Source organism: Brassica rapa, chromosome A01 (assembly GCF_000309985.2).
Source record: "Brassica rapa cultivar Chiifu-401-42 chromosome A01, CAAS_Brap_v3.01, whole genome shotgun sequence".
NCBI classification, from domain to species: Eukaryota; Viridiplantae; Streptophyta; class Magnoliopsida; order Brassicales; family Brassicaceae; genus Brassica; species Brassica rapa.
The window spans coordinates 9,767,398-9,789,140 of NC_024795.2; the positions used below are offsets into that span (position 1 = coordinate 9,767,398).

The following is a 21,743-nucleotide window of genomic DNA, read 5'->3' on the forward strand; positions in this document are numbered from 1 at the left end:
TTTTATTCAAATACTTTTAGCCTTAGAGAAAGCAACAATATTGGTTAGAAAACCATCTAGAGTAGAAACTTTAGAAATACATCTTTGTAGTGTTGGAGAAGAAAAACGGCTTTTTATGTTAACGTCGAGTATTTTAATTCTTCATATTCTCTTGTTTTGTTTTTTTTTTTGAGCAAATTTCTCTTGTTTTGTTATTCGTGTGTATTAGTACTAAAAAGACATGATAAAATTCTCCGGTCTAGTTTGAATTTTTGTAACCAGTTGATAATTTACATCTTTATCACTCTGATTAGTGTTAAGTGTTTGTTGCTTTTGATCTCAACCTAATCTGATTCTACACTGCTACCGTAATGTCAAAAAAATATTGGAATATTTTTTCTCTGTAACACATCAGATTCAAAAGGCAAAGATTTTTCAATATTTGAGCCAAAAACAATGAGATTTTCGACGTTGTACGTAAAAAGCTCATAATGGGCCCAAATCTCCAATCTCGAAGGTTGCCGGGATGTCTACAACAACCGCCGTCAGATCTACTGGATGTTCATCATCAGAAGTTAGATTGCCATAATTCAACTCTTGAGTTACCACCGCAGGTTCAACCGGACTATAGCGCCTAGAGATTAGGGAGCTCGGCTCGTTAGTTTGCAACAGACGTACTCTCGTTCTGCATATAGGACAAGTAGCGTGCGACTCAAGCCACGGGTCGATGCAACGAGCGTGAAACCAATGTTTACAGCTCGGTAAAAACTTGGCTTTGTCTCCGTCAGCGAGCTCAAAGAGGCAAACGACACATTTAACACCGTCCCTTGCGTTCCTAGAGTTGAAATCTACGACGGGGATTGATCGGAGGAGGACAGAGGGATTAACACCAGCCAACTCCTTGATGTTGATAATGACATGGTCATCGCTGGTACCAATACCATGATCTTGATGATCATTCTCGTCGTTATCATCAACAACAAAATAGCGTTCATACAACAGTCCAAGGAACCCAACCAAAACTAGAACGATACCAATCAAGAAATCTGTATGATCACCACTAAGAGAACCGTCATACAGTTGAGTTGATCCAAGCATAAAAATATAGTAAACATACAGAGGTATTTTATTGTGGTTCATCTTCGAATCCCACAAAGCAATAGATGTGTTTTCTTTACAGAATAGCGGAAGGGGAAAGGATAATAAAATTTAATTGAGAAGTACTAGTGATTTTGATTAGTTTTCTATCATGAACATACAGACATGTATTTATAGGTTAACTCCTACCGTTATTCTTAAAAGGAAAACTTACTAAACTTGAATCAATTAAAAAGGTAAAAGTAAGTAATTTCCTTATTTGAAATCGTTAACCAAACCATAACCATAAAGACGGATTTGGGTTTGACTGGCCTTAAGAAAACGTGACCTTAACTTCGTAAACTTGTGAAAACATGACTTTAGATATTCTAATTCTTTTTTGGACTCTATGTGTCTAAATTTACAACAAAAGCTTTTATATATAGATACTAAGAATTGCAGAAAAAATATTTTTTAATATAATATTTTTATCTTAAGAGAAAATTTTAATTTACATGCGGACATCATTTTTTTTATATTTAGACTTCAATGGATTGAGAAAAGATCATTAATGTATTTTGTAGTCTTATTTCTTTTGATTTAGTTTAATTATTTTAATATGATTTTATTTAAATTTTAGAAAAATTAAAATTAGAATTCATAGAACTAATTTTTATTTATATTATTTTATGTTTAATGATTATTTATTATATATAATATATATATATATATATATCTTTATCACCTATTATATATATATATATATTTATATTTAAATATATTCTAAGAAATTTTGGATTTTTGTTTGTTTTAGTCAAAGTATGTTAAACCGAGAAAAATCAATTTGTTAATAACTCAATGAACCGATAAATTTAAATAAAATTTTACTCATTTACATATAATTTTTGTTTTTTTTACTAGTGTTGTTTTAGTTTTGTATTTGTTGATGCACACTTACAATTAGTTTCAGTAAAATATATATATATATATTTATACAAAATATGATATATAAGTTCGTGTAAAAACTTATATTCGTAACTATATTTAATATTCAGCTTATTTTTTATTAATGTGATATATATATATATATTAATTTAATAATGATATATGAGTTATTTGTTATTAATATAGTTTAATAGTCGTGATAAAAAATATAGTTTAATAGTTTTGTCAAAAAATAAATATTTATATAGAAAATTTACATTAATGATATAGGAGTTAATAGCTATTACCATTTTGAAGAAAACTTACAGAAAAATATATAAACTTTATAAGAAAAATTGTACATGTCACAATTATGTTAGTATCATGTCACATGTTTCAAAGTCATGTCATATTTTGTTGAAATTGAATGTAGTAATGCACATGCAAACTGCTCAACAAATAATGTCTAACAAATAATGTCTAGGGGATATATAGCTAGTGTCAATGTGTGTTATGAATGCTTCTACAGGCCAAATAGCATATATGAGTCTATGACTGAACCAGACATTCGACCGGCACTCTCATAAGATTTGGCGTAAACTACAAGGATTTTTTTGTAGATAATGGAATATGGTTTATGGCTCTAACCTTAAGCTACGTGAATTAGGATCATCTAACCACTTGAAATAACCACAATACTAGACTAACAAACATGTTATACATTGTCACTTAAGATAACGTTATCGATCTATCTAGAGAAAAAAAACAGTTTTTAAAGAAATAAACATGTATATCGATCTATCTAGAGAAAAAGGCAGTTTTTAAAGAAATAATTTGATTTTATATTGGTCAGGTTTCAAAAGATTCAAGTCTAAGTTTTCTTTATGTGGGGATAAAGGAAAAGAGGAACATACAACATGGGATCCAAAGTCCAAAGAAAGGTCTTTATGGTGAAAGCTTATTGACAAAGAAAAAAAGTGGTGACACACTTTACACTAAATCCAAGTCATTAGATCTTAAAGAGCTTACAACATGACGACATCAACAACATGCACCTCATGATCTCTTCTGCTCCTCTGCATCTAACCCCAGTTACTGTCGTCAATGTAAATACATGTACCGCATATTCATACATATGTGTGTGTATCTCTTTCTCTCTCTATATATATATCTAAGTGTGCATGGTTCGAGTTAGAAACTGGAAATCTATTAAAACACATATAAGCTATAATGGGTGATCTGCAAATCGTGCCAGCATACAACAAGGTGGAAGCACAATACGTAGAAATGATGGTGCCATTGTACTCTTACGGTTGTGAGAAGAAAATTAAAAAGGCTCTTTCTCATCTCAAAGGTAACTAATCAATAGTTACTAATGATTTAAATTCCATGTTATGTAGAAGAAGCTTTTATTTATTGTGTATAACTTATTAAACAGGAATATATTCAGTGAAAGTAGACTACTACAAACAGAAGGTGACTGTTTGGGGGATATGCAACAAGCTTGATGTGTTAGCAATGGTCAAAAAGAAGCGTAAAGAAGCTCGTTTTTGGAATGCTGAGGAGAATGATCAAGAGAGCGTGGATGACTCCATCGTCCAGAAAGAAGACACTGTTAAAACTTCGTCTGATTCAGATAAATCATCGGCGTTCTATACGTATTCACCGTCGTCTCCGAGGTTTAAGAGACCTCCTTTGTCACTCATTAGAACATCTTCCTTCACATGGAAAGCTGTGAAGAAGGTCTTCTCTAGATCCATTTCCTTTTGAATCACATTTTCTTCTTATATGAACCTAATAATGGTACAAGAAGTCACGTATCTGTCAGTGTATAAATATCAAATATTGTAGTTGAAAACACTCGTCAGCAACCAATATTTGATGGTAGTTCAGTGGTCATGGCTTTGTTCGTCTATTATATGTTTAAAATCTATGTTTCTAGACATGTTTCTTTCCTACTATATATAAAATAAGCAGTTCTAGTTGATAAGAGCGCAGCTATAGTGTCTCAGCGATCATTTTGTTGTTTCATGGTCAAATATCATTTTTTGTGGAACAAAACTTGTATCATCCCAGTTGTGGTAAATATAGAATGAATTAAAAATTAATTTAGCTACTTATATTAATAAATTGCATATTTCTTTTTGAACACACATCCAATAAACTTCAATAAAATTCTAGAATTAAATGTTTTTGAGTTAAAGTAGTCAAATGAAGAGTGACCTATTATGAATTGATTCGTGATATTTGGAAAAGATCATATGTAGCTATTTTCAGAGATTAACATATCTCTCTTTGCATAAAATGGAATACACGGACTAAGTAAGTGGGCGTGGAAAACCTATTAGCCCTAAAAACTGTTAACTTTAGTCAAAAATGTAAATATATTTGGTATGTCGACATATATATATGTATGTAAATGAAGAAATCTTCTTGGTTTAGCATTATCTTTTTGTGAGTAACTGATTAACACTGGAAGTGGAAGCTGTTAACTTTAGTTAAAAATGACGATAGTTTTAAAAATCTTGTTTGAAATGTTCAAAAATGATGATAATAGTATAGTTTAACATCAATATCCTGTCATCATGAGGTGTGTTGATTCTGTTTGCACCTAATCTTTATACCTTTTCGGAAAGTTAATCATGTGATCGAAAGATGGTTTTTTCTCAAGAAAAGATACAATTACGAATGAAGTTAAGTAACAAAATCAAAATCATATTTATTCATTTATCCTTAATCATTATGATTTGTAAATTTAGAACGCACGTCAAAATTGGGGTTAGTTAAAGACTTTTATTCGTTTACTTTATCGTCTCTTAGATGAGATTTCCCTTTCCCATATAAATCAAATTGTTGGTTCAGCTGTTGATCGTTTGATGGGAACATAAAATATTGTATAGTTTTGACTTTCGAGTTCATGAAGCATTCATTATCATTTTGGAATTTGATCGTTTTAATTAGGCGAATCATGAAACTTCAAGTATAACTTTTGTTGCGCAAGTTTTAAGTCCATTAAGATAATTGTCTTAAGATAACTAACTATGGGCCCAACGGTTCAGAAAGAAAGAGAGGCCCATTTCTACTGAAGTAATATATCATTTCTCCCACATCGCTAAGCCGAAAAGAAGACGCTGTATTTATATAGCAACATAGTCACGAAGGTGATTGTCCCTTCGGGGATATCCGATAAAATTGGAACGATACAGAGAAGATTAGCATGGCCCCTGCGCAAGGATGACACGCACAAATCGAGAAATGGTCCAAATTTTTTTTTTCTTAAAATTTTCAAAATCGATTTCGTCTTCTGAGTTTAGGGTTCTTCGATTTCTTTTTTTTTTGGCATGCAAAACCTCTGTTCTCGATGAATAAAGCAGTCAAATCAGTTCGTTGCTGGAGATCCGATGGTCGGAAACGATGTTCTACGCCTCTGTTATTTTATTTAGAAATCCCGGCGTCAATGTGTGAACTAAATTCATCCGGTTAAAAAGAAAATAAAATTCATCCGGTTTGTTAATCGGTTCAAATAAGCGGTCAGATCTGAATCATGTGCATTTTAGCTCTGAAAGCTAAACCGGGAAGCTGTGGAAGTGATACAGAGCTTTCAGCATTTTCCAGTGATGTTTGATGCAATATGTAACACGGTTTTCAAGACCTTCGTTACGGCTCCAATTCAATGTTAACCGGAGAAGTATAGACCAAAACTAAAACCAATTTGATTTCAGGATGGATATGGTTTGAATACTCAAAGTCCTAATCAGTTTTAAGACGATGACACAGTTAGGCTGAAAACTTATGAACAATTCGGTGATAAATCCTATAAGTTTCATACTCTGTTGGAAACACTTTGCGTATATATAAATGTTGTGAATAAAGGCTTATATACAAAAAATGTTACATACAACAAATATTCCAAATGTTTCCACTAAACGAAAAAAAAGATGATTACAAGTCATTTGCAAAAGCACCACTGCTACATAGAAACAAAAGAATCATTGTGGATCAAGACCCAACATCAGTTCGAACACCAGAACTTTTGATAAGGAACTCATGTGACCTTGCCAGCCTAACCGCGTCTTGAACCCTTAGCCTGGTTCCTTGTTGGCCCACCACGGTGGCTGCAATCGTAGCTGCCAAGTCTCCCATTCCTTTCAAGTCAGTGACACCTCTCAAGATACCGTATAAGATCCCCGAAGCGTAAGCATCTCCAGCGCCGCACGTGTCTACTGGCACGCACGTGGATGGAGGAATGTATATGGCTTCTCCTTTAACTCCAATGTATGACCCGTTGATTCCGTCGGTCACTGAAACAAATGGGACAAAGTGGCTCAAGTACCTTGTCGCTGAGATTGGGCTTTCGTCTGCGGAGAAGTGACAGAACGCTCTTGCTTCATCGCTGTTGGCAAATATAATATCTGCATAGTTGCCCACAATGTCCCTGAATCAAACAACAAGTTCACCAATTTAGATTCTAGCTACAAGAGCAAATATACACAAGAATGGATAGAAGGAGTAAAAAGCTCACCAGAAATCATCGTAATGCCTTTCTATGCAAGACACATCTGATGCAGTCACAGCAACAAGTGCTCCGTTTCTGTGGGCTTCTTCGCAGGCTTTTGTGATGGTTCTAATAGTATCAGGAAGCTCAAACAGATAGCCTTCCACGACAAAGACATTTGTTTTGGATATCAAACTAGCCAAGCAAGAATCATAATTAACGACTGAAGATGTTCCCTGAAGATTAATGTTGTTTAGTAATACGCAGCAAACATTTGGATACTCAACGTGTTGCAATAAGAAATGGTACCTGATAGGCAAGCATAGTACGTTGTGCGTCAGGAGTGGTGAGAACAATCACTGTTCCGGTTGTTCCATCCATGATTGGAGCAGATAGAAAATTTACATTTGCTCGTCGTAGTTTAGTCCTATAGAACACAAGATGGACTGCCCTTGTTAGTAATTTAAACCAAACACAAGTTAAAAAAAAAGAAGAATCATAAGAACTAACCCCTTTAGATCAATACACAATCTGAACAAACTATAGTCTACTCTAGTTAATCTAATGATAGACATAGAGGTCCACCACTTATGCCAATTACCAAAATGTGAAACTGATCATCAGTTCCATGGAATGATTTGATAGTCTATATTACTAACATAATATAACCTTCACTTCCAACAATGAAGAGAAGAAGAAGGAGATGTGTATACTTGGTTGAAGAGAAAGTTGTGTACCTGTAAAAGCTACCGAGAGGGTCACCTGCAATACTGCCAGCCATAGCGACATTCAAAGGCCGGTCACTGATGGAACGACAGCCTAATCTAGCCAGAGCAACAAGAGTGTTGGACAATGACCCTCCAGCAGCCGCCTTATAGCTGCAGCCATCCATAGCTTGTAAGACTCTACCCCTCTCCTCGTGATCTATAAGCTTCCTCGTTCCCTTTTCTAAGCCTAGTTTCTTTAGGAAGTCATCATCCACAACTCCAGAGAAATCTACCTAAAACACAACAGACAGATAAAGCTAAAACTTTTATTGTGTGTTCAATGATATGTAGGCAGCAAAGAGAGAGAGAGAGAGAGACTAACCATGGCTTGGCCGAGACCCAAGACATCCCATCTGTCAGGGGAAGAAGGTGAATTATCATCATGTCCTTCTACCAATTCCTCGTCGTCCTCGTCTTGACCTCCGATTCTCTCGATTTCTCCTTCATCGAATTCTCCGTTTCTAGAAACCATTTGCCTCTTCTTATCCGCCGCCGTGGACTCAATCCTCGCCGAGCCTCTGAAACCGCCGAAAAACGAGGTCGCGGTTCTGCTGCTTCCGAGGGTTCCTTTGGGGTGATATAAGGAGTAAATAGAAGAGAGAAAGGAGGCATTTTTAGGAGCGGGGAAGGCGGAGAGAGAGGCAGAGGAAGGAATTGGAGAGAGGAGAGAAAGGGCCATGGATATATATATATATATATATAGAGAGTAAAAAAAAGGTTTTCTCTTTCGTCTTTTTGGAAGAGGGGACGAAGAAGAAGAAGCTCACATCCCCATCCAGCACCCGAGAGGAAGGAACACCAGAAAGTATGGTCTCTGCAACCTCTCTGAGGAGACCACGGCTTGAGAGGATAAAATTATTTCTTCTTTTTTTTTAATATTTAAGGATTAGTAATCGTGTTAAGAACAAGTACTCTATTTTTATAATGGTCTGATTTTTGACTATTCAAACTAAATATTCTGAATCAGCATTTTGACCATTCCTTTTTCTTCTTTTTATCCCCGAACTATACAATCTTTGCTTAACCTTGAAATTTAAAAAGTTTAAGTCTTTAAACCCAACTTGACATTTGTTTCTTCAAACTTGATGCCGCCATATGCATATGTTTAGCATTTGCTAATTCTTTCTAATTCACAATATCTTTTTGTACCACTCATTTGTTTGTCTCCTTATCTTATCCGGTTAGTTGCCATTTATTTATAGAGAATTACACAAAAGGAAAAGAAGCAGCGAACTATTCATTCCCGCCGTAAAAATCTTCAACTACTAACTTTCCTTTACATCAAACATCAAAACAGAGATAAGGTCACAAATAAAACAAAATCAAGACATTCCAAAACCAAAGCTGAAGCCAGAAAAACAAAAAAATCTCTCTTAGAGTGAGCTACTCCAAAAGATCTCTTAGGACACTGATTCATTTTTTTCGATGAAACTGGAAATACTAAAACCAAAAAGAAGCAGCAGAAGAGAAGCAAGTATATGCACAATGCTCTAACTCTTAAACCTACAATAATATGTTTGGGAGCTGTGAGTCCAATCTCTGCTGCAACTCTTTCACCTTCTCTTGAAGCTCAATCTTCTGCTCTTTATAGCTCCTAAGCAGATACTCTTTCCCGTCTATCACTTCTTTAAGCTCACTCACTTCCTTTCTCAACCTCTCTATTCTTTCTCCCTCCCTTGTTCCCTTCTCCGCTGACTCGTAATTGTTCTCGCTCTCCATAAACCCGTTCCAAGGTGCAACAGGAGATGTCTTGCCATTGCTCACGCTGTGATCAGCTATAGCTTTTCTCAGTCTCTCAACTTCTCTTTCCGATTCGAACAGATCTCTGTTCATCGAGTCTAGCTGAGCCTGGAGGTGGCTTGAGTGTGACATCTGCGCGTTGTACGAGTTTTGCAGCTCTAGAATCTGTTCCTGCATTTCCAGTATCATGTCGTCTCGCCTCTTCAGCTGTTGCCTCAGTTTCTGTATTACTTCTCGTTTGCTGAAGATGTCTGAGCTGGTTTCAGATACGCAAGGTGAATCCGAGCAGGTTGAATGGTGATTGTATGGTCTCGGGGGAAGTTCCAGGCGATCAGGAGAGGAAGTCCACATGACTCCGTTCTCTTTGCTGTATGATGGAGCAGGAACCGTCACAAGAGGCAGTGAATTGTCAGATACAGATACCATTTGCTCGTTTGTCTCCGCTTTTCCTTCCACATTCTCAGTTCCTGTGAAAAGAAAAAGCAAAGTCTGCTAAGTTCCGACTGCTCTCGACTGACTACATGGATAGAGGAAGGGGATTCAGAGATTTTGTAACTTGTGGCATTCAGCAACTAGACACAGCCCTAGTGCCAGCCTCATTGATGCACGTTAATGATAGGTTGAATCAGTACTTAAGCGATGACAAATCTTATAGCTAAATTTAAGCACTCTGCAACTTCAAATTGGAATACCTAGTTTCCAACCTCATATATGAACATCAAGTATATGTTCTCTAATCAGCCTTCAAAGACATCATTAGGCAAAGATCATAGACGCTAGAACTATGTAGTATTTTCATTTTAGTGGCTAACACAAAGATGTATAAGAAAATTCATCTGAAAGAAAGAAAAAAAAGAAGAAGAGAAAGTAACAAAGTCAGACCTGGAACGGAGCGGAAGCAGGAATAATCATTATTCTTTGCACAGGAAGACGTGTTGGAGGAGTGCAAACAACAACAACATCTTTGCCTCTCAGATGTTCCATTGGCTGCACAACAAGCTTCCATCAAGATACAAAACATATGTGAAGAAGCAGCAACGGAGAGAGGTTAAAGCAAGTACCTTTAAATCCAGGAGAGGCATTAGACTGATGAGAAGGTTTGAAGTGAGGCGACTGCTTAAGCTTGTAGCCAAAGCGAATGGACAGAGTGCTCAACAAGGCTCCACCTGCGATTAGGATCCAATTAGGCCCACCTTGACCACAAACTTTCTCAGCTCTCTGATGCTTGGAAAAGCCGTTTCTTGGTGTACTCATTGTAAGTCAAAAAAACGTCTCTATCATCAAAACATAACCTACATCCACCGAATGCAAGAACACAACAGTATCATCACCAGAGAAAAAGAGAGAGAGACAAACAATCCTCATCTACAGTCCACAAACCGACAAACAGTTACCAAAGGAATCAAAAAGCGAAAGGACAGTCCAGGAAGAGTAATCAATATGTTGACGCCATGATTAGAGAACAGGATTAAAAGTCTCCTCCTTTATCCCCGAAACGGCAAACAAATATAAAAGCAGAAGGAGGATACTTGACTTGAACATGAAGCTAAAACATTAAAATTATTAATAAAAAAATTAGCATTAATGTTATTGATAAGAGGCAATTAATTGCTAATCCCGTAGAACAACACTAAACATCGCAATCAAGAACAAAGAAGAGAAGAGTATAATCGCAAATATGAACGAACCTCATAAGAAAAAAATGGAGATTAGAGCTCCATAATCTCCGACTTTTTGACTTTCAATCTTCAGCTCTTCTCTCGTCTTTGCAGTTTCTTTGATCAATCGGAGATATTGGGGGGAGGATATAAGATTCCGGGAACAATCTGAGTTTTCGGGCGATGATGATTATCGAGAAAAAAAGTTAACTGTAAAACCCAGAAAAGAAGGAGAGAGAGAGGTTGAAGAAACAGCGCCTCCCACTCTTTGGCTCCTTCCCTTCACTGTTTATCGATTTATTATCATATAAAAATAAAATAAAAATTAAAAAAAAAAAAGCGCTAAAATAACAGCACGCGTACACCACGTCCCATGGATGGCGTTCGCGGGTGGTTAGAGAGCAGATTCACCCTCAGCAGGCCTCAACACCTTGACATGTTGTTTATCTATGTGTTAATTATGAGTGTATTCTTTTTCCTAGTTTATACTTTATAGTATGTTGACATTAAAAATACTGTCCTGGTGGTGGTATACTACTAGTAACTGCCAGCTCGATCTTCTATGTGATTAATCATATGAAACCTAAGAGAGATAAGAGTGTTTGACAACCATTTAGAGTGCCCACATTCTTTAAACCCAAAGGCAACCAATTTCAACTGAAATTCAACACTTGACCAACTTTTATAAGTTTTAAAAACACCAGTGTAGAACTTGCACATTTTCATATATTCACCTCACCAAGATGATTAAAAAAAACCCAAGGGATCAAATCAGAAATGAGACATCAAGGCATTCAATGCCGAAGCTTATGCCCTACTGTTTTCTTTACTTTTCTCAAAATCAAAATTACAGTACTTTTTAAAGTGGGTATTTAACAGTGAGCACATATTTAGTCAACTACATTAAAATGGGTGTTTAGCAAATAACAGTAAGTTCTCTTTTAGACACGTTGAGACCTGTGTTAGGACACGGGTTTGGATTAGGTTGGTTTTTTAATCACACTTGTAAAATAGTTACGCTTTTGGGCCATGAACAAAAGAAAGCTGAAGCCCATTAAAGAGCCCACAAATGAAAAACCCTAAACCACTTTTCCTTTCTTTACGGCGCTGCTGGTTTCTTCTGAGCTCCGGTGAAAAAGAATAAGAAGAGGAGGCAGGAGCTCAAGACTAGGGGTGTGAAGGTTCGATCTAGAAATAAGGCCACTTCTGTGACAGAGAACGCTCTGAACATAATGCTGTGGGATCTGGAAAACAACCGTGATCATCCGTGGGTAAGCAGTTCAAAGCCTTCCTCAAGGAGCATTTTTAAAGAGTTCGCAGAAATAAGTGATTTTACCTTTTAGTTTTTTTGTGCATAGATTTTACATTTTAGTTGATTTATTATAATAACATTAATCTTTCTAACCTTTTAATAATTGCCTATTTTTTTACTTTTTTTTTACAGATTCCAAAACTCAGTTAGTGATGGCTTTGCTATTATTTTGGTAATTGAATAGAATGTTAACATATGTATTTGCTTAAACTGTTTTCCATGTCATGACAACTATAAACTTTTTCATCATTTCATCGGATGCGGATTTGAGACATACTTCACGAAGCTCAACCTTAAAGGTCACAATACGTTTATGATTTATGATAAGAACAACATTAATGAAGGATACTTCCAATCGGTATCAGCGTCTTGCAGATGCATATTCAAGGAATTTGCAGCCGTAAGAATTTTACACATTTTAGTTAACATTAATGAAGGATACTTCCAAGTGGTGATAGAAGCATTTTCAGCCATGAGAAGCACTTCTCCTAAAACGGTTCCAGAGGAGGTGATTGAGGAGTTCAATAAAAGTGGCAGTGGTGTTGAGCATATCAGAGTGGAGTATGAGGAGAGGCAAGCAGCAGATGAAGCCATCAAGGCGAGGATTGATGAGCTGATTGAACTCTTGGAAATATGCACTAAGCAAGGTAAACAACTTCTAATAGTTTCCATCTCATTGTGTCTTGAACTGTTTCCATATTCGTTTGCTTGAATTGTTTCCAAATGCGTTTACTTGAGTTACCCTTAAACCACCATATGCGTTTGCTTGAATTTTTTCTTAAACCACCATAGGTGTCTTAAGCCACCAAATGCGTTTACTTGAATTGTGTCTTAAACCACCATATGCGTTAATTGATTCCATAGAATATGCTAAATAGTCGTTTGTTATGATATAGTGAATACATGGAGATCCCTCATTTGTTGAAACCCAATCTGTGTATATATTGAGAGATGAATACAATGATATCTTTCAAGGGAAATACTTTGTCTAACATGGGTTTATTTGAATTGTGAGTCTTAAATCACCATATGCGTTTACTTGAGCTGTTTCCGTACATTTGCTTGAATTGTATCTTAAACCACTGGATTAGTGTTTATATTCCAAATTATTAAGCCTGCAATTAACTTTAAAATAACGTTCTTCAGACCCAACCCATTACAGCCCACCAAATCAAAAATCCAATCGTAAGAAAAATTAAACTCTTTTAACAAGGAAAATAAATAAATTCTGAGCAACATAAAATATAATTGGTAGTTGGGAGTAACGAAATTTACCTTTTAATTAGCCGAATAAGATCAAGATACAACAAATGACAAATGGCGGCATCAGGTTTGAAGAAACAAATGTGAGGTTCGGGTTTAAAGCCTAACTTTTCAGAGTTAAGCAAAGTTTTGTAGTTTGGGAATAAAAAAGAGAAAATTGCTTAAGATAACATATTTAGTTGTTTTCTCTTTCAATAATACCAAAATTACCCTTAATTTTGAATAAAAATTAAATGATTTAAAACTAATTCAAAATATTTGTATAAGTATTAAAATATTAAGTAAACTACATTTCCTTTTTAGTTTAGTTTACAGTACACACATAGTAGTTGTAATATTTAATCTCACATACTTGATTTTTGCTCCCAATTGAAGTTGTCATTATCTCTCTGTCATTAGTCTTACATACTTTACATATTTTATCCGGTAAATTCACATGTTGTTCATACAAGATATTAAAACATAAAACTAAGAAGACATGAGTTATACTTGGCTTATGAACAAGAGGGGTAGTTGCGTTTTATTTAGTTGGCAGAATTGCACAATGTCTATATGTTATTTACTTGGATTCTAGTTTTTTATTTGTCTAAGTGCGGGACTTAACCCGGCTTATCTCGCTTAAGTCAGGGTTGATAGCAAACATAAGAGATGTGCCTGGATTGTTGTGTGTACTAAATCTTTATTTTTTACTGAACATTTCAGATAAAATATTTGGAGATTGAAAAAGAATTCGAGTGTTCCCTTCCAAAGAATACTAGGCGAAGGAGCAAAAGCGCAAAAAATGGATCTGAATATTGGCTGTCCAAACCTGCCCCGCCCCAAGCCTTATTGGGCCAGACCCGCGGAACAGAGCCCATACTGCCATCTCTATTTCTATGTGTTCAATTCATTATTGAATTTTTTGTAGTTTATATAGACCTCGTGGTATATGGGATAGAATGTTTATACAACTAATAAAGTAATAACAAGAGCGGTGGTGGTCTGAGAAAAACCGGGTCGAGGTTGGAGTGTGGTTACTGCTCCGATATGGAGATGATGTCGCCGAGGACCGTTTCTAGCCGGAGATCAGTTTCTCTGAGATGGGACTCGCCGAAATCGTCGTCGTTCTCTTCGCTCCGATTCTCGCCACGACTAGCCGCTGAATCTGAATGGGCCGGGTTTGGGCTATTTTTAAATGGGTCGAGATTGGTTCTTTAGCCATCCGATTCCGAACCAACAGAATACTAATCAAATTTGGACTATAATGTAATATTTTAAAATATAGGGTCATAAATCTTATCAATAGAGTTTTCACATCTATGTAAAATGTTGGATTGTGGTATCCAAACGACAAATCCAATCACTCTAAAGTTGTGAATGAGGGAGGAAAGAATTTAAGGAGTGAAAGTGAAATAATTATCTTTTGAAAAGGGAGATGCTGTAATTCTAATCATAAGTAAAGGGACGAATCTGTAATTTATAAAACGCCTGGCTTTGTATTTGTTTGTACTGGTAACACAATTCGAAGTTAACACAATGAAACCGTCACAACCGTTAAGCAACCGAATCATTGATCAGCTCGCCGCCGCCATGATCCAGAACCGTCCATTCGACGCCGTCCTCGCCTCTTCAACAGTCGCAAGTCCATGGACTCATCAGCTCGTCTCCAATATCCTCCGCTCCATCCCCAGATTCTTCTTCATGTCCCCACGTTCCATCGGCCGGCAAAAGGGTTTCCGTCACCGGTCGCCGTTAAAACAGAGAAACCTCCGTGAAGAATCAGCACGACGCCGTCTTGAAGTCCTAGTTCTAGGTCCCGGCGCGTATATAAATCCTAAGAAAGTATCTCTCGGTTTGCACAAAGCAACGGAGTTCTTCTTTTGGATCGAGACACAGTTCGGTTTCGAACATAACGAGATCACTTGCAGAGAAATGGCATGCTTGTTCGCCAAAGGAAACGACTTCAAAGGTCTCTGGGACTTTCTCCGGCAAGTCTCGCGACGTGAGAACGGAGGAAGCGTGGTGACCACATCGTCTATAACGTGTTTGATGAAATGCCTAGGAGAAGAAGGTTTTGTGAAAGAGGCATTAGCTACGTTTTACAGGATGAAAAAGTTGTTTCGAACTCTTCAGAAACAAAAACAACACCTTGGTCAGCGTCTTGCAAGACACCAGTGCTCCATCACCATGGGCTTCTCCCGACACAAGAAGTCTCAGCTGATTGGTTTCGTCTGATTTAACAGCACCTGATCCTAAAATCTCGGTGATTGATGTAGCTTCTGCTTGGATCTTCGATTGGTTAAACACGGGTTCTGGATTTGAGAAAGACGAGTTCGTGTTGGATCATTTAAGAAAGACTTTTGAGTATCGAAACAAAGCTTTCATTGCTGTTTCTTTTTCAAATTCTGACAGCAACTGGGAAGAAGTGGTGAAAGAAAATAACGGTCAAAATTAATTGAGCGGTTAGTGTGCTAAGAAACCCGAAAGCTATGAAGCCTATTAAGTAGGCCCACAAAGCGAAGTCATAAAAGAAACCCTAAATGGTTAGATCCGAGGTCGGTGATTCTCAATCTCTTTTGTGAGTCTAATGTTTTTGATATGTTTGTTATTCTTAGACCAGAACCTAATTCGCGTGCTGTCTGTCTGGATTGTATTAGGTTAAAGAGAAAGAAAAAAAGATGATGAAGAACGTCAACAAGGCGACGCCTGTGTATGCGACATCTGAAACTTTGGTGTGGTGGGACATGGACAGCTGTCCTCTCCCCAATGGTTATGACCCAAGTCGACTCGGTCCGAGAATAGACACGGAGTTGAAGAATCTAGGCTACAATGGTCCGCTCACCATCATTGCCGTTGGCAACCTGGACGGGATCCCTTATGAATTCCTGAAAGTGCTCTCTTCCAACGGTTTCGCTATTAAACACTCAGGTTTTTATCTTCTTTCTTTTAAATATAATTAATTTAATTTAATATCAGTAATTAATTTAATTTAATATCAGCTTAGATTCAACTGGCCTTTCTACGTACAGGACAAGACATTCATGGGGATATGCGCGAATATTTCATTTCGCGTAGCAGACTTTGTCAGCCTCCTCCGGTGACAATAATGATCATATCCGGCGTTCCCCTTCTACTGGAATCAGTCACTAGAGAGATTTACGTGAGGCCTGACTGTGGATACAATCTTCTTCTGGCATATCCACCGCATAGTGAACCTAAACAACCACATCCTTCATCCTTTGTCCGCTTTGGTGGAGAGTGGCTCTGGGATAGGGCTAGCTTACTGAAAGGTGCTATAGACTTTCCTTCTCTCTCTCTCTCTCGAATTAAGTTGTTGTTGTTGTTGTTGTTTCTGAACTAGTTTGTTGCAGGGTCCTCCAACGAGGAGAAAAGAAGACTCGACAAAGGCAGTGTAATTCCGTTTTCTTGCGGATTATGCTATTTTTTCTGCCCCAGCTTTGAAGATTTCACCAGTCACCTCCAGAGCGCCAAGCATGCACGCAAGGTAAGCATCCTCTTTGCAATATTGTATCATTGCTTTACATTTTTTAATTGTCTCTCGTTTCCCTTTTCTTAGGTTGAAGTGGATAATGGTGGCAGGGATACCAGGTTTAAGCTGGCTCTTAAAGAATTAGAGGCGGCTAAGCTCTCAGAGGCAAGTTTTTTCTTAGTTAAATTTTTTTTTTGGATAAATTATTATCTGCTGATTGGTTAGTTCCGTATGTTGTGAAATTTACAGCCTTATCTTGATCAATTGAGGTCAAAACAATCCTGCTTTAATCGTATTTATAAGCGTTGTACTACCTTGAAGACGCAATCTAAGGCAAGTTTTTTTCTTTTTTTAATGAAACAAAATGTTTTATTTTTATTTACATAAAACACATAAATAATAGAAACTACTAATGTTGTGAAACACTCTGCCTCATTTTGATTTACGTATTATTGTTTGTGGTACAGGCAGAAATGTCGAAGTTTCAAAAAGTTGTTTCTTCCCCTCCAAATAATTCTACTTCTAATACGAAGAAGGCAAGTTTTTCTTATTTTACCACAAAAACTATATGACTCCAAAATACTGTGTAATATACGGCTCCCTTTTTTTATTTTCAGGCAAAAAAAAATGGAGGTTGAAAAAGAATTCGAGTCTTCCCTTCCAAAGACTGGTCTATTGTTAAATGATCAGATATGGTTATGGCGTGCCGAACTTATGTTTTTATAAAAACAATGATAATAATGTGCTTTTTTTTATGAGCAAATATTAATTTGCCTAAGCACTAAAGTTTTGAATGTTTGATGTTTCTATAGCAAAACATTGAAACCAGGAAAATCATTTAATCAACAATATAAAAATTGCAGTCAGTTTTGGAAAACATTAATGTTACTGACCATTGGTCACTAGTGCACGCTGCCTGATGCTATTCACTTTTGTAAAACATAAAAAAATATTTTCTTTTATGAAACCAAACTAACAACCGTGAAGTGTATATGCTGACTGTTATACAAATACTTTTTTTTTTCTAAAAGAAGAAATAATCATGACGACTGATGAGGTTTTACGGTAATAACGTTTAGAGACTAGTCTGATAATAAAAAAAAAATATGAGGATCCAAAATTCTATTTATTAACGTTTATAAGTATTATTCTTGTGGTAATTGGATTGTACTGCCCCGCCTAGTCCCGCCTCGCTGTGGTACACGTTCAATTTCAATGCAGGTCTTGGTGAAATAGATCCGCGCGGGACGCAGTCCCTAGAAGTGCTGCCCAATCCTGACCCGTAACTTGCTCAAACCTTGGTGGTACATGCCCGTGGGACTCTGATCTTCATCAACACCTGCGCATAGCACCTGCAAGAAGAAGAGACCAATAGAGATGAGAGCACAACATAAGTCTCTCAATGAATCAGTAAAACACAATGATGCTCAACTCATAACACAACAACATTATATTGGTTCATGGTTCTCGCTGTATTTGGCACTAGTTCAAAAAATAAAATATGGCACAATAGTGTATATATGTGATGTAAATTATGTGGAAATCTAAAATCTTGTCATCTCAAGAAACATAGCAACATCTTGCTTGTTTCTCAAGTTTCTTAACAAACCAGATGTCCCGTATACTTTTACCCTTCCCCTAGAGAATGGAGATAATAATCAAATAGAGATGAAGTCAATGAAGTGAATCAGCAAGCAACTTATTTTTACCCTTCCCCTAGAGAATAGACATGATAAGCAATGTTTGCCACAGCTAAATCAAAGGAGTCATGTGCTCCATGCATGTCTTTTGGTATAACGCTGCAACAATGAACTTCCGGTGCGTTATTCTGCCCATGATAGTAAGCATCTTCCAAGGTAGCACCATGTAATGTTCAATATATTCTCTAGAAATTAGAAACCCAACACTTAATATAAACTGACTCTAACACAAACACCTATATAAATGCATTAGTATCACAGGATATTAGTAACTTTATCAACTCTTCCAAAGATTAAGACAGTAAGACTTAAACTACACTTGAAGAATGATGATTGTATGATTTCATGTGTTCAGCCCACCCGACTCAAGGAGAATGCATTGGATATAAGGTTCCACAAGTTCTCTCACTAGCGAGTTGGAGGTACATATCAATATTAACTATAGATCTCTTAAACACGTATATAGAAGCATTACATTCACAGTCTGTTAATAACTTTAACAACTCTTCCAAAAGATTAACAAGACACTTAAACTACACTTGAATAAAGCTGCATTCCATATAAGGTTCCATATGTTCTCTCACACCAGCGAGTTGGAGGTTCATCTCGATATTATATCAGCTACCACACTTCAACCCGTTGACAATTATGATGGTCCACCAACGAAAGACAGTAAATAAAAGGAATGTTAAGACAACTCAATGATGATTAAATTTCCAGAAAACAACAACAAAAAACAAGTCTAGTGTACACTTCTTGTCTCCACCCACACTCATTTAAAAAAAAGAAACATTTTCTCCCTACGATGAGTTACAAAGAAAGTGACTGAGTTTTGGTCAAACATTACAAAGCTTGAAGAGAAGAGATGTTAAGAGTGGTTTGGGTTGGTCGGACCGTATCGGTTATGTCATATCTCGTTAGAGATTGAGGTTGTTGAGATAAGGACAATGTATTATAGATAAGTCTTTGGTAGTTGTAGATGTAGCCAGATCTTCCCAAGAAGATATTGTAGAGATGTATAAGTACTTGACGTATGTGAATACAATCAACAACAGTTTCCGTAACACATTCTCTCTGAGTTTACATGGTATCAGAGCTTGTGTGAAAGATCAAATAAAATCATAAAAAGAGAGATTGTGAGAGATGACGAAGGGAGAGATCACGACTGCAGGTAGCAGCAACAACGAAATCAGTATGGGATCTCCTTACTTTCTGTCGCACTCCGACAATCCAGGAGCATCAATCACTGCGGTCACGTTGACTGGAGAGAACTATGCCGAGTGGGCATCGGAGATGGAGAACGCGCTTCGTGCGAAGCGCAAGATAGGTTTCATCAACGGCACCTTGTTGATGCCTGATGAGAATGAGAAACCAGCAGAGGCAGAGTTGTGGAAGACTGTCAACTCCATGATTGTGGGGTGGATAAGAACCTCAATCTCAGCCACTGTGCGTTCGACTGTGACGTTCACACCGGATGCGTTCAAGATGTGGAGCGACCTGAAGAGAAGGTTCTCGATTGGAAACGCTGTGCGTGTTCATCAACTTAAAGCAGAGTTGGCGGCTTGCAAGCAAGACGGGTCGGCTGTTTTGGATTACTTTGGCCGGCTTTCGTCAAAATGGGAGGAGCTGTTGAGCTACAAACCTCTTCCGACGTGCACTTGTGGAGCGTCTGAGAAGATTAACAAGGACTATGAAGAGGAGAAAGTCCATGTGTTTCTCATGGGACTCGATGATGCGAGGTTCGGTAATGTCTGCACCAATATCATTGGGATGGACCCATTACCAGACCTGAACTCAGTCTACCAAAGAGTTGTACGAGAAGAACGAAGACTTCTTACGTCTCGCGTGGAGACTAAACAGGACGCTGTTGGTTTCTTGACCAGATCTGAAGTGACGCAGGGAGATGGCGCCACCATAGCCGGGTCAGCAGCTGCTGTTACAAGGAGCCGTGGAGGAGTGATCTGTTCTCACTGTGGAAGAACAGGACACAAAAAGAAAGAATGTTGGCAAATCATTGGTTTTCCTGATTGGTGGACCGAAAGGAACCAAGGAAGAGATCGGACTGGACGTGGAAGAGGAGGCAGCAGAGGTCGTGGACGTGGGCAAGCGCGCGCAAACGCGATGCAGGCACAAGTCTCAGGAGGGACAAACGTTCCAGCTCTGACAGCAGATCAGTGGGCATCGCTCACGGCACTACTGGAACAACAAAAGCCAACTCCAATTCCAGAGAAGCTCAACGGTAAGAAACAAACCGGAGAGGTTATACTGGACACTGGAGCATCACACCACATGACTGGCGATGCTAGACTACTCAGGGACATGCATGATGTGGTGGGATGCCCAGTGCGGTTCGCTGATGGAAGTCAAGTGCAAGCCACACGAAGTGGTGTACTGCGACTTTCGGAGAAGATAACACTGCCTCATGTCTTATTAGTTCCTGACTTGAACTGCACATTACTGTCTGTGGCAAAGTTGCTAAAACAGACAGGTTGTCTTGCTATGTTTTCTGATACACTGTGTGTTTTGCAGGACCGTTTTACGAGGACCCTGATTGGAGCAGGTGAAGAACGGGACGGTGTGTATGTTTATCGGGATGTTACAGTCAGGCGAGGTCTCCGAGTTAAGGGAGCAGAGGACAAGGCTTTGTGGCATCGCAGGCTGGGGCATCCGTCTTTTGGTGTTTTGAGTCATTTACCTTTTGTTTCTGGTGTTTCGAATCACTCCGACAAGTTTGGAGGATGTGATATTTGTTTTAAATCAAAGCAAACTCGTGGTGTTTTTTCAGAAAGTTATAATAAAGCTTCAGTTCCTTTTGAATTAATACATGTTGACTTATGGGGACCGTACAGAGAACCAGCATCATGCGGGGCTATCTACTTTCTAACGATAGTCGATGATTGTTCACGAGCCGTCTGGATACATCTACTGTTAGAGAAATCCGAGGTAAAGACGGTGCTACCCAATTTTTGTTCTTTTGCTCAGCGACAGTTCGGACGACAAGTCAAAACAGTTCGCAGTGACAATGGGACAGAGTTCTTGTGTCTGTCGAAGTACTTCGCAGAAAGCGGCATTGTGCATCACACTTCCTGCGTGGCAACTCCACAACAAAATGGTAGAGTGGAAAGAAAGCACCGGCATATCCTCAACGTATCAAGATCAATCATGTTTCAGGCAAATCTCCCTATCAAATTCTGGGGCGAAAGTGTGCTAACTGCAGCTCATCTTATCAATCAAACTCCCTCCAGTCTCTTGAATGGGAAATCTCCGTATGAGTGTCTGTATGGAAAGTCTCCATCATACGACAGAATCAAAACGTTCGGCTGTCTTTGTTACGCACACAAATCATCTCGCGACAAAGA

At 37.8% G+C, this 21,743-nt stretch overlaps 6 protein-coding genes and 1 non-coding gene across 8 annotated transcripts; 4 read left to right on the plus strand and 3 right to left on the minus strand.

Annotated features, from left to right (window-relative positions):
* Positions 1-465: 465 nt before the first annotated feature.
* Positions 466-1,119, minus strand: LOC103868660 (putative RING-H2 finger protein ATL61). The gene has a single exon (XM_009146745.1). The coding sequence runs from the start codon at positions 1,117-1,119 to the stop codon at positions 466-468; it is 654 nt and encodes a 217-aa protein (XP_009144993.1).
* Positions 1,120-3,210: 2,091 nt separating this feature from the next.
* Positions 3,211-5,375, plus strand: LOC103867280. The gene is made up of 2 exons (XM_009145337.3): positions 3,211-3,334; positions 3,419-5,375. Exons 1-2 carry the CDS (start codon positions 3,211-3,213, stop codon positions 3,748-3,750), a joined length of 456 nt encoding a protein of 151 aa, XP_009143585.1. The 3' UTR covers positions 3,751-5,375.
* Positions 5,148-5,250, plus strand: LOC117129044. The gene has a single exon (XR_004452618.1). It is a non-coding gene; the product is annotated as a U6 spliceosomal RNA (small nuclear RNA).
* A 436-nt stretch (positions 5,376-5,811) lies between the features above and the next one.
* Positions 5,812-8,137, minus strand: LOC103867304 (uncharacterized sugar kinase slr0537). The gene is made up of 5 exons (XM_009145361.3): positions 7,565-8,137; positions 7,213-7,475; positions 6,785-6,902; positions 6,503-6,711; positions 5,812-6,415 (listed from the first exon to the last, which is right to left on the minus strand). The coding sequence occupies exons 1-5, from the start codon at positions 7,919-7,921 to the stop codon at positions 5,980-5,982; spliced, it is 1,383 nt and encodes a 460-aa protein (XP_009143609.1). The 5' UTR covers positions 7,922-8,137; the 3' UTR covers positions 5,812-5,979.
* Positions 8,138-8,464: 327 nt separating this feature from the next.
* On the minus strand, positions 8,465-10,932 carry LOC103867315. 2 transcript variants are annotated; one of them, XM_009145379.3, is made up of 5 exons: positions 10,671-10,926; positions 10,377-10,528; positions 10,044-10,274; positions 9,865-9,969; positions 8,465-9,449 (listed from the first exon to the last, which is right to left on the minus strand). In XM_009145379.3, exons 3-5 carry the CDS (start codon positions 10,234-10,236, stop codon positions 8,746-8,748), a joined length of 1,002 nt encoding a protein of 333 aa, XP_009143627.1. In that variant the 5' UTR covers positions 10,237-10,274; positions 10,377-10,528; positions 10,671-10,926; the 3' UTR covers positions 8,465-8,745. The 2 variants fall into 2 exon arrangements, with proteins under 2 accessions (XP_009143627.1, XP_009143618.1); XM_009145370.3 differs by lacking the exon at positions 10,377-10,528 and having other exon boundaries at positions 10,671-10,932.
* A 3,798-nt stretch (positions 10,933-14,730) lies between these two features.
* LOC108871196 (pentatricopeptide repeat-containing protein At1g77405-like) lies at positions 14,731-15,649 on the plus strand. The gene is made up of 2 exons (XM_018657390.1): positions 14,731-15,346; positions 15,438-15,649. The coding sequence occupies exons 1-2, from the start codon at positions 14,731-14,733 to the stop codon at positions 15,647-15,649; spliced, it is 828 nt and encodes a 275-aa protein (XP_018512906.1).
* On the plus strand, positions 15,509-17,480 carry LOC103867345. Its single transcript, XM_018655733.2, has 8 exons — positions 15,509-15,749; positions 15,852-16,122; positions 16,224-16,484; positions 16,566-16,699; positions 16,772-16,849; positions 16,934-17,017; positions 17,152-17,220; positions 17,302-17,480. The coding sequence occupies exons 1-8, from the start codon at positions 15,735-15,737 to the stop codon at positions 17,320-17,322; spliced, it is 933 nt and encodes a 310-aa protein (XP_018511249.1). The 5' UTR covers positions 15,509-15,734; the 3' UTR covers positions 17,323-17,480.
* The last annotated feature ends 4,263 nt before the right edge of the window (positions 17,481-21,743 follow it).

Bases quoted from the DNA above. Each gene is read 5' to 3' on its own strand.
- LOC103868660 (XM_009146745.1), bottom strand. From the start codon at position 1,119: ATGAACCACAATAAAATACCTCTGTATGTTTACTATATTTTTATGCTT.
- LOC108871196 (XM_018657390.1), top strand. From the start codon at position 14,731: ATGAAACCGTCACAACCGTTAAGCAACCGAATCATTGATCAGCTCGCC. The intron at 15,347-15,437 runs GTCAGCGTCTTG...CTGATTTAACAG, and splicing joins GAAACAAAAACAACACCTTG to CACCTGATCCTAAAATCTCG.
- LOC103867304 (XM_009145361.3), bottom strand. From the start codon at position 7,921: ATGGCCCTTTCTCTCCTCTCTCCAATTCCTTCCTCTGCCTCTCTCTCC. The intron at 6,903-7,212 runs GTACACAACTTT...TGTGTTCTATAG, and splicing joins CCTCTCGGTAGCTTTTACAG to GACTAAACTACGACGAGCAA. The intron at 6,416-6,502 runs GTGAGCTTTTTA...TGTTTGATTCAG, and splicing joins AGGCATTACGATGATTTCTG to GGACATTGTGGGCAACTATG.
- LOC103867280 (XM_009145337.3), top strand. From the start codon at position 3,211: ATGGGTGATCTGCAAATCGTGCCAGCATACAACAAGGTGGAAGCACAA. The intron at 3,335-3,418 runs GTAACTAATCAA...CTTATTAAACAG, and splicing joins GGCTCTTTCTCATCTCAAAG to GAATATATTCAGTGAAAGTA.
- LOC103867345 (XM_018655733.2), top strand. The intron at 16,123-16,223 runs GTTTTTATCTTC...TTCTACGTACAG, and splicing joins TTTCGCTATTAAACACTCAG to GACAAGACATTCATGGGGAT. The intron at 17,018-17,151 runs GCAAGTTTTTTT...TTTGTGGTACAG, and splicing joins CCTTGAAGACGCAATCTAAG to GCAGAAATGTCGAAGTTTCA.
- LOC103867315 (XM_009145370.3), bottom strand. From the start codon at position 10,236: ATGAGTACACCAAGAAACGGCTTTTCCAAGCATCAGAGAGCTGAGAAA. The intron at 9,970-10,043 runs GTACTTGCTTTA...CTTGTTGTGCAG, and splicing joins TGCCTCTCCTGGATTTAAAG to CCAATGGAACATCTGAGAGG. The intron at 9,450-9,864 runs GTCTGACTTTGT...TTCTTTTCACAG, and splicing joins CTGCTTCCGCTCCGTTCCAG to GAACTGAGAATGTGGAAGGA.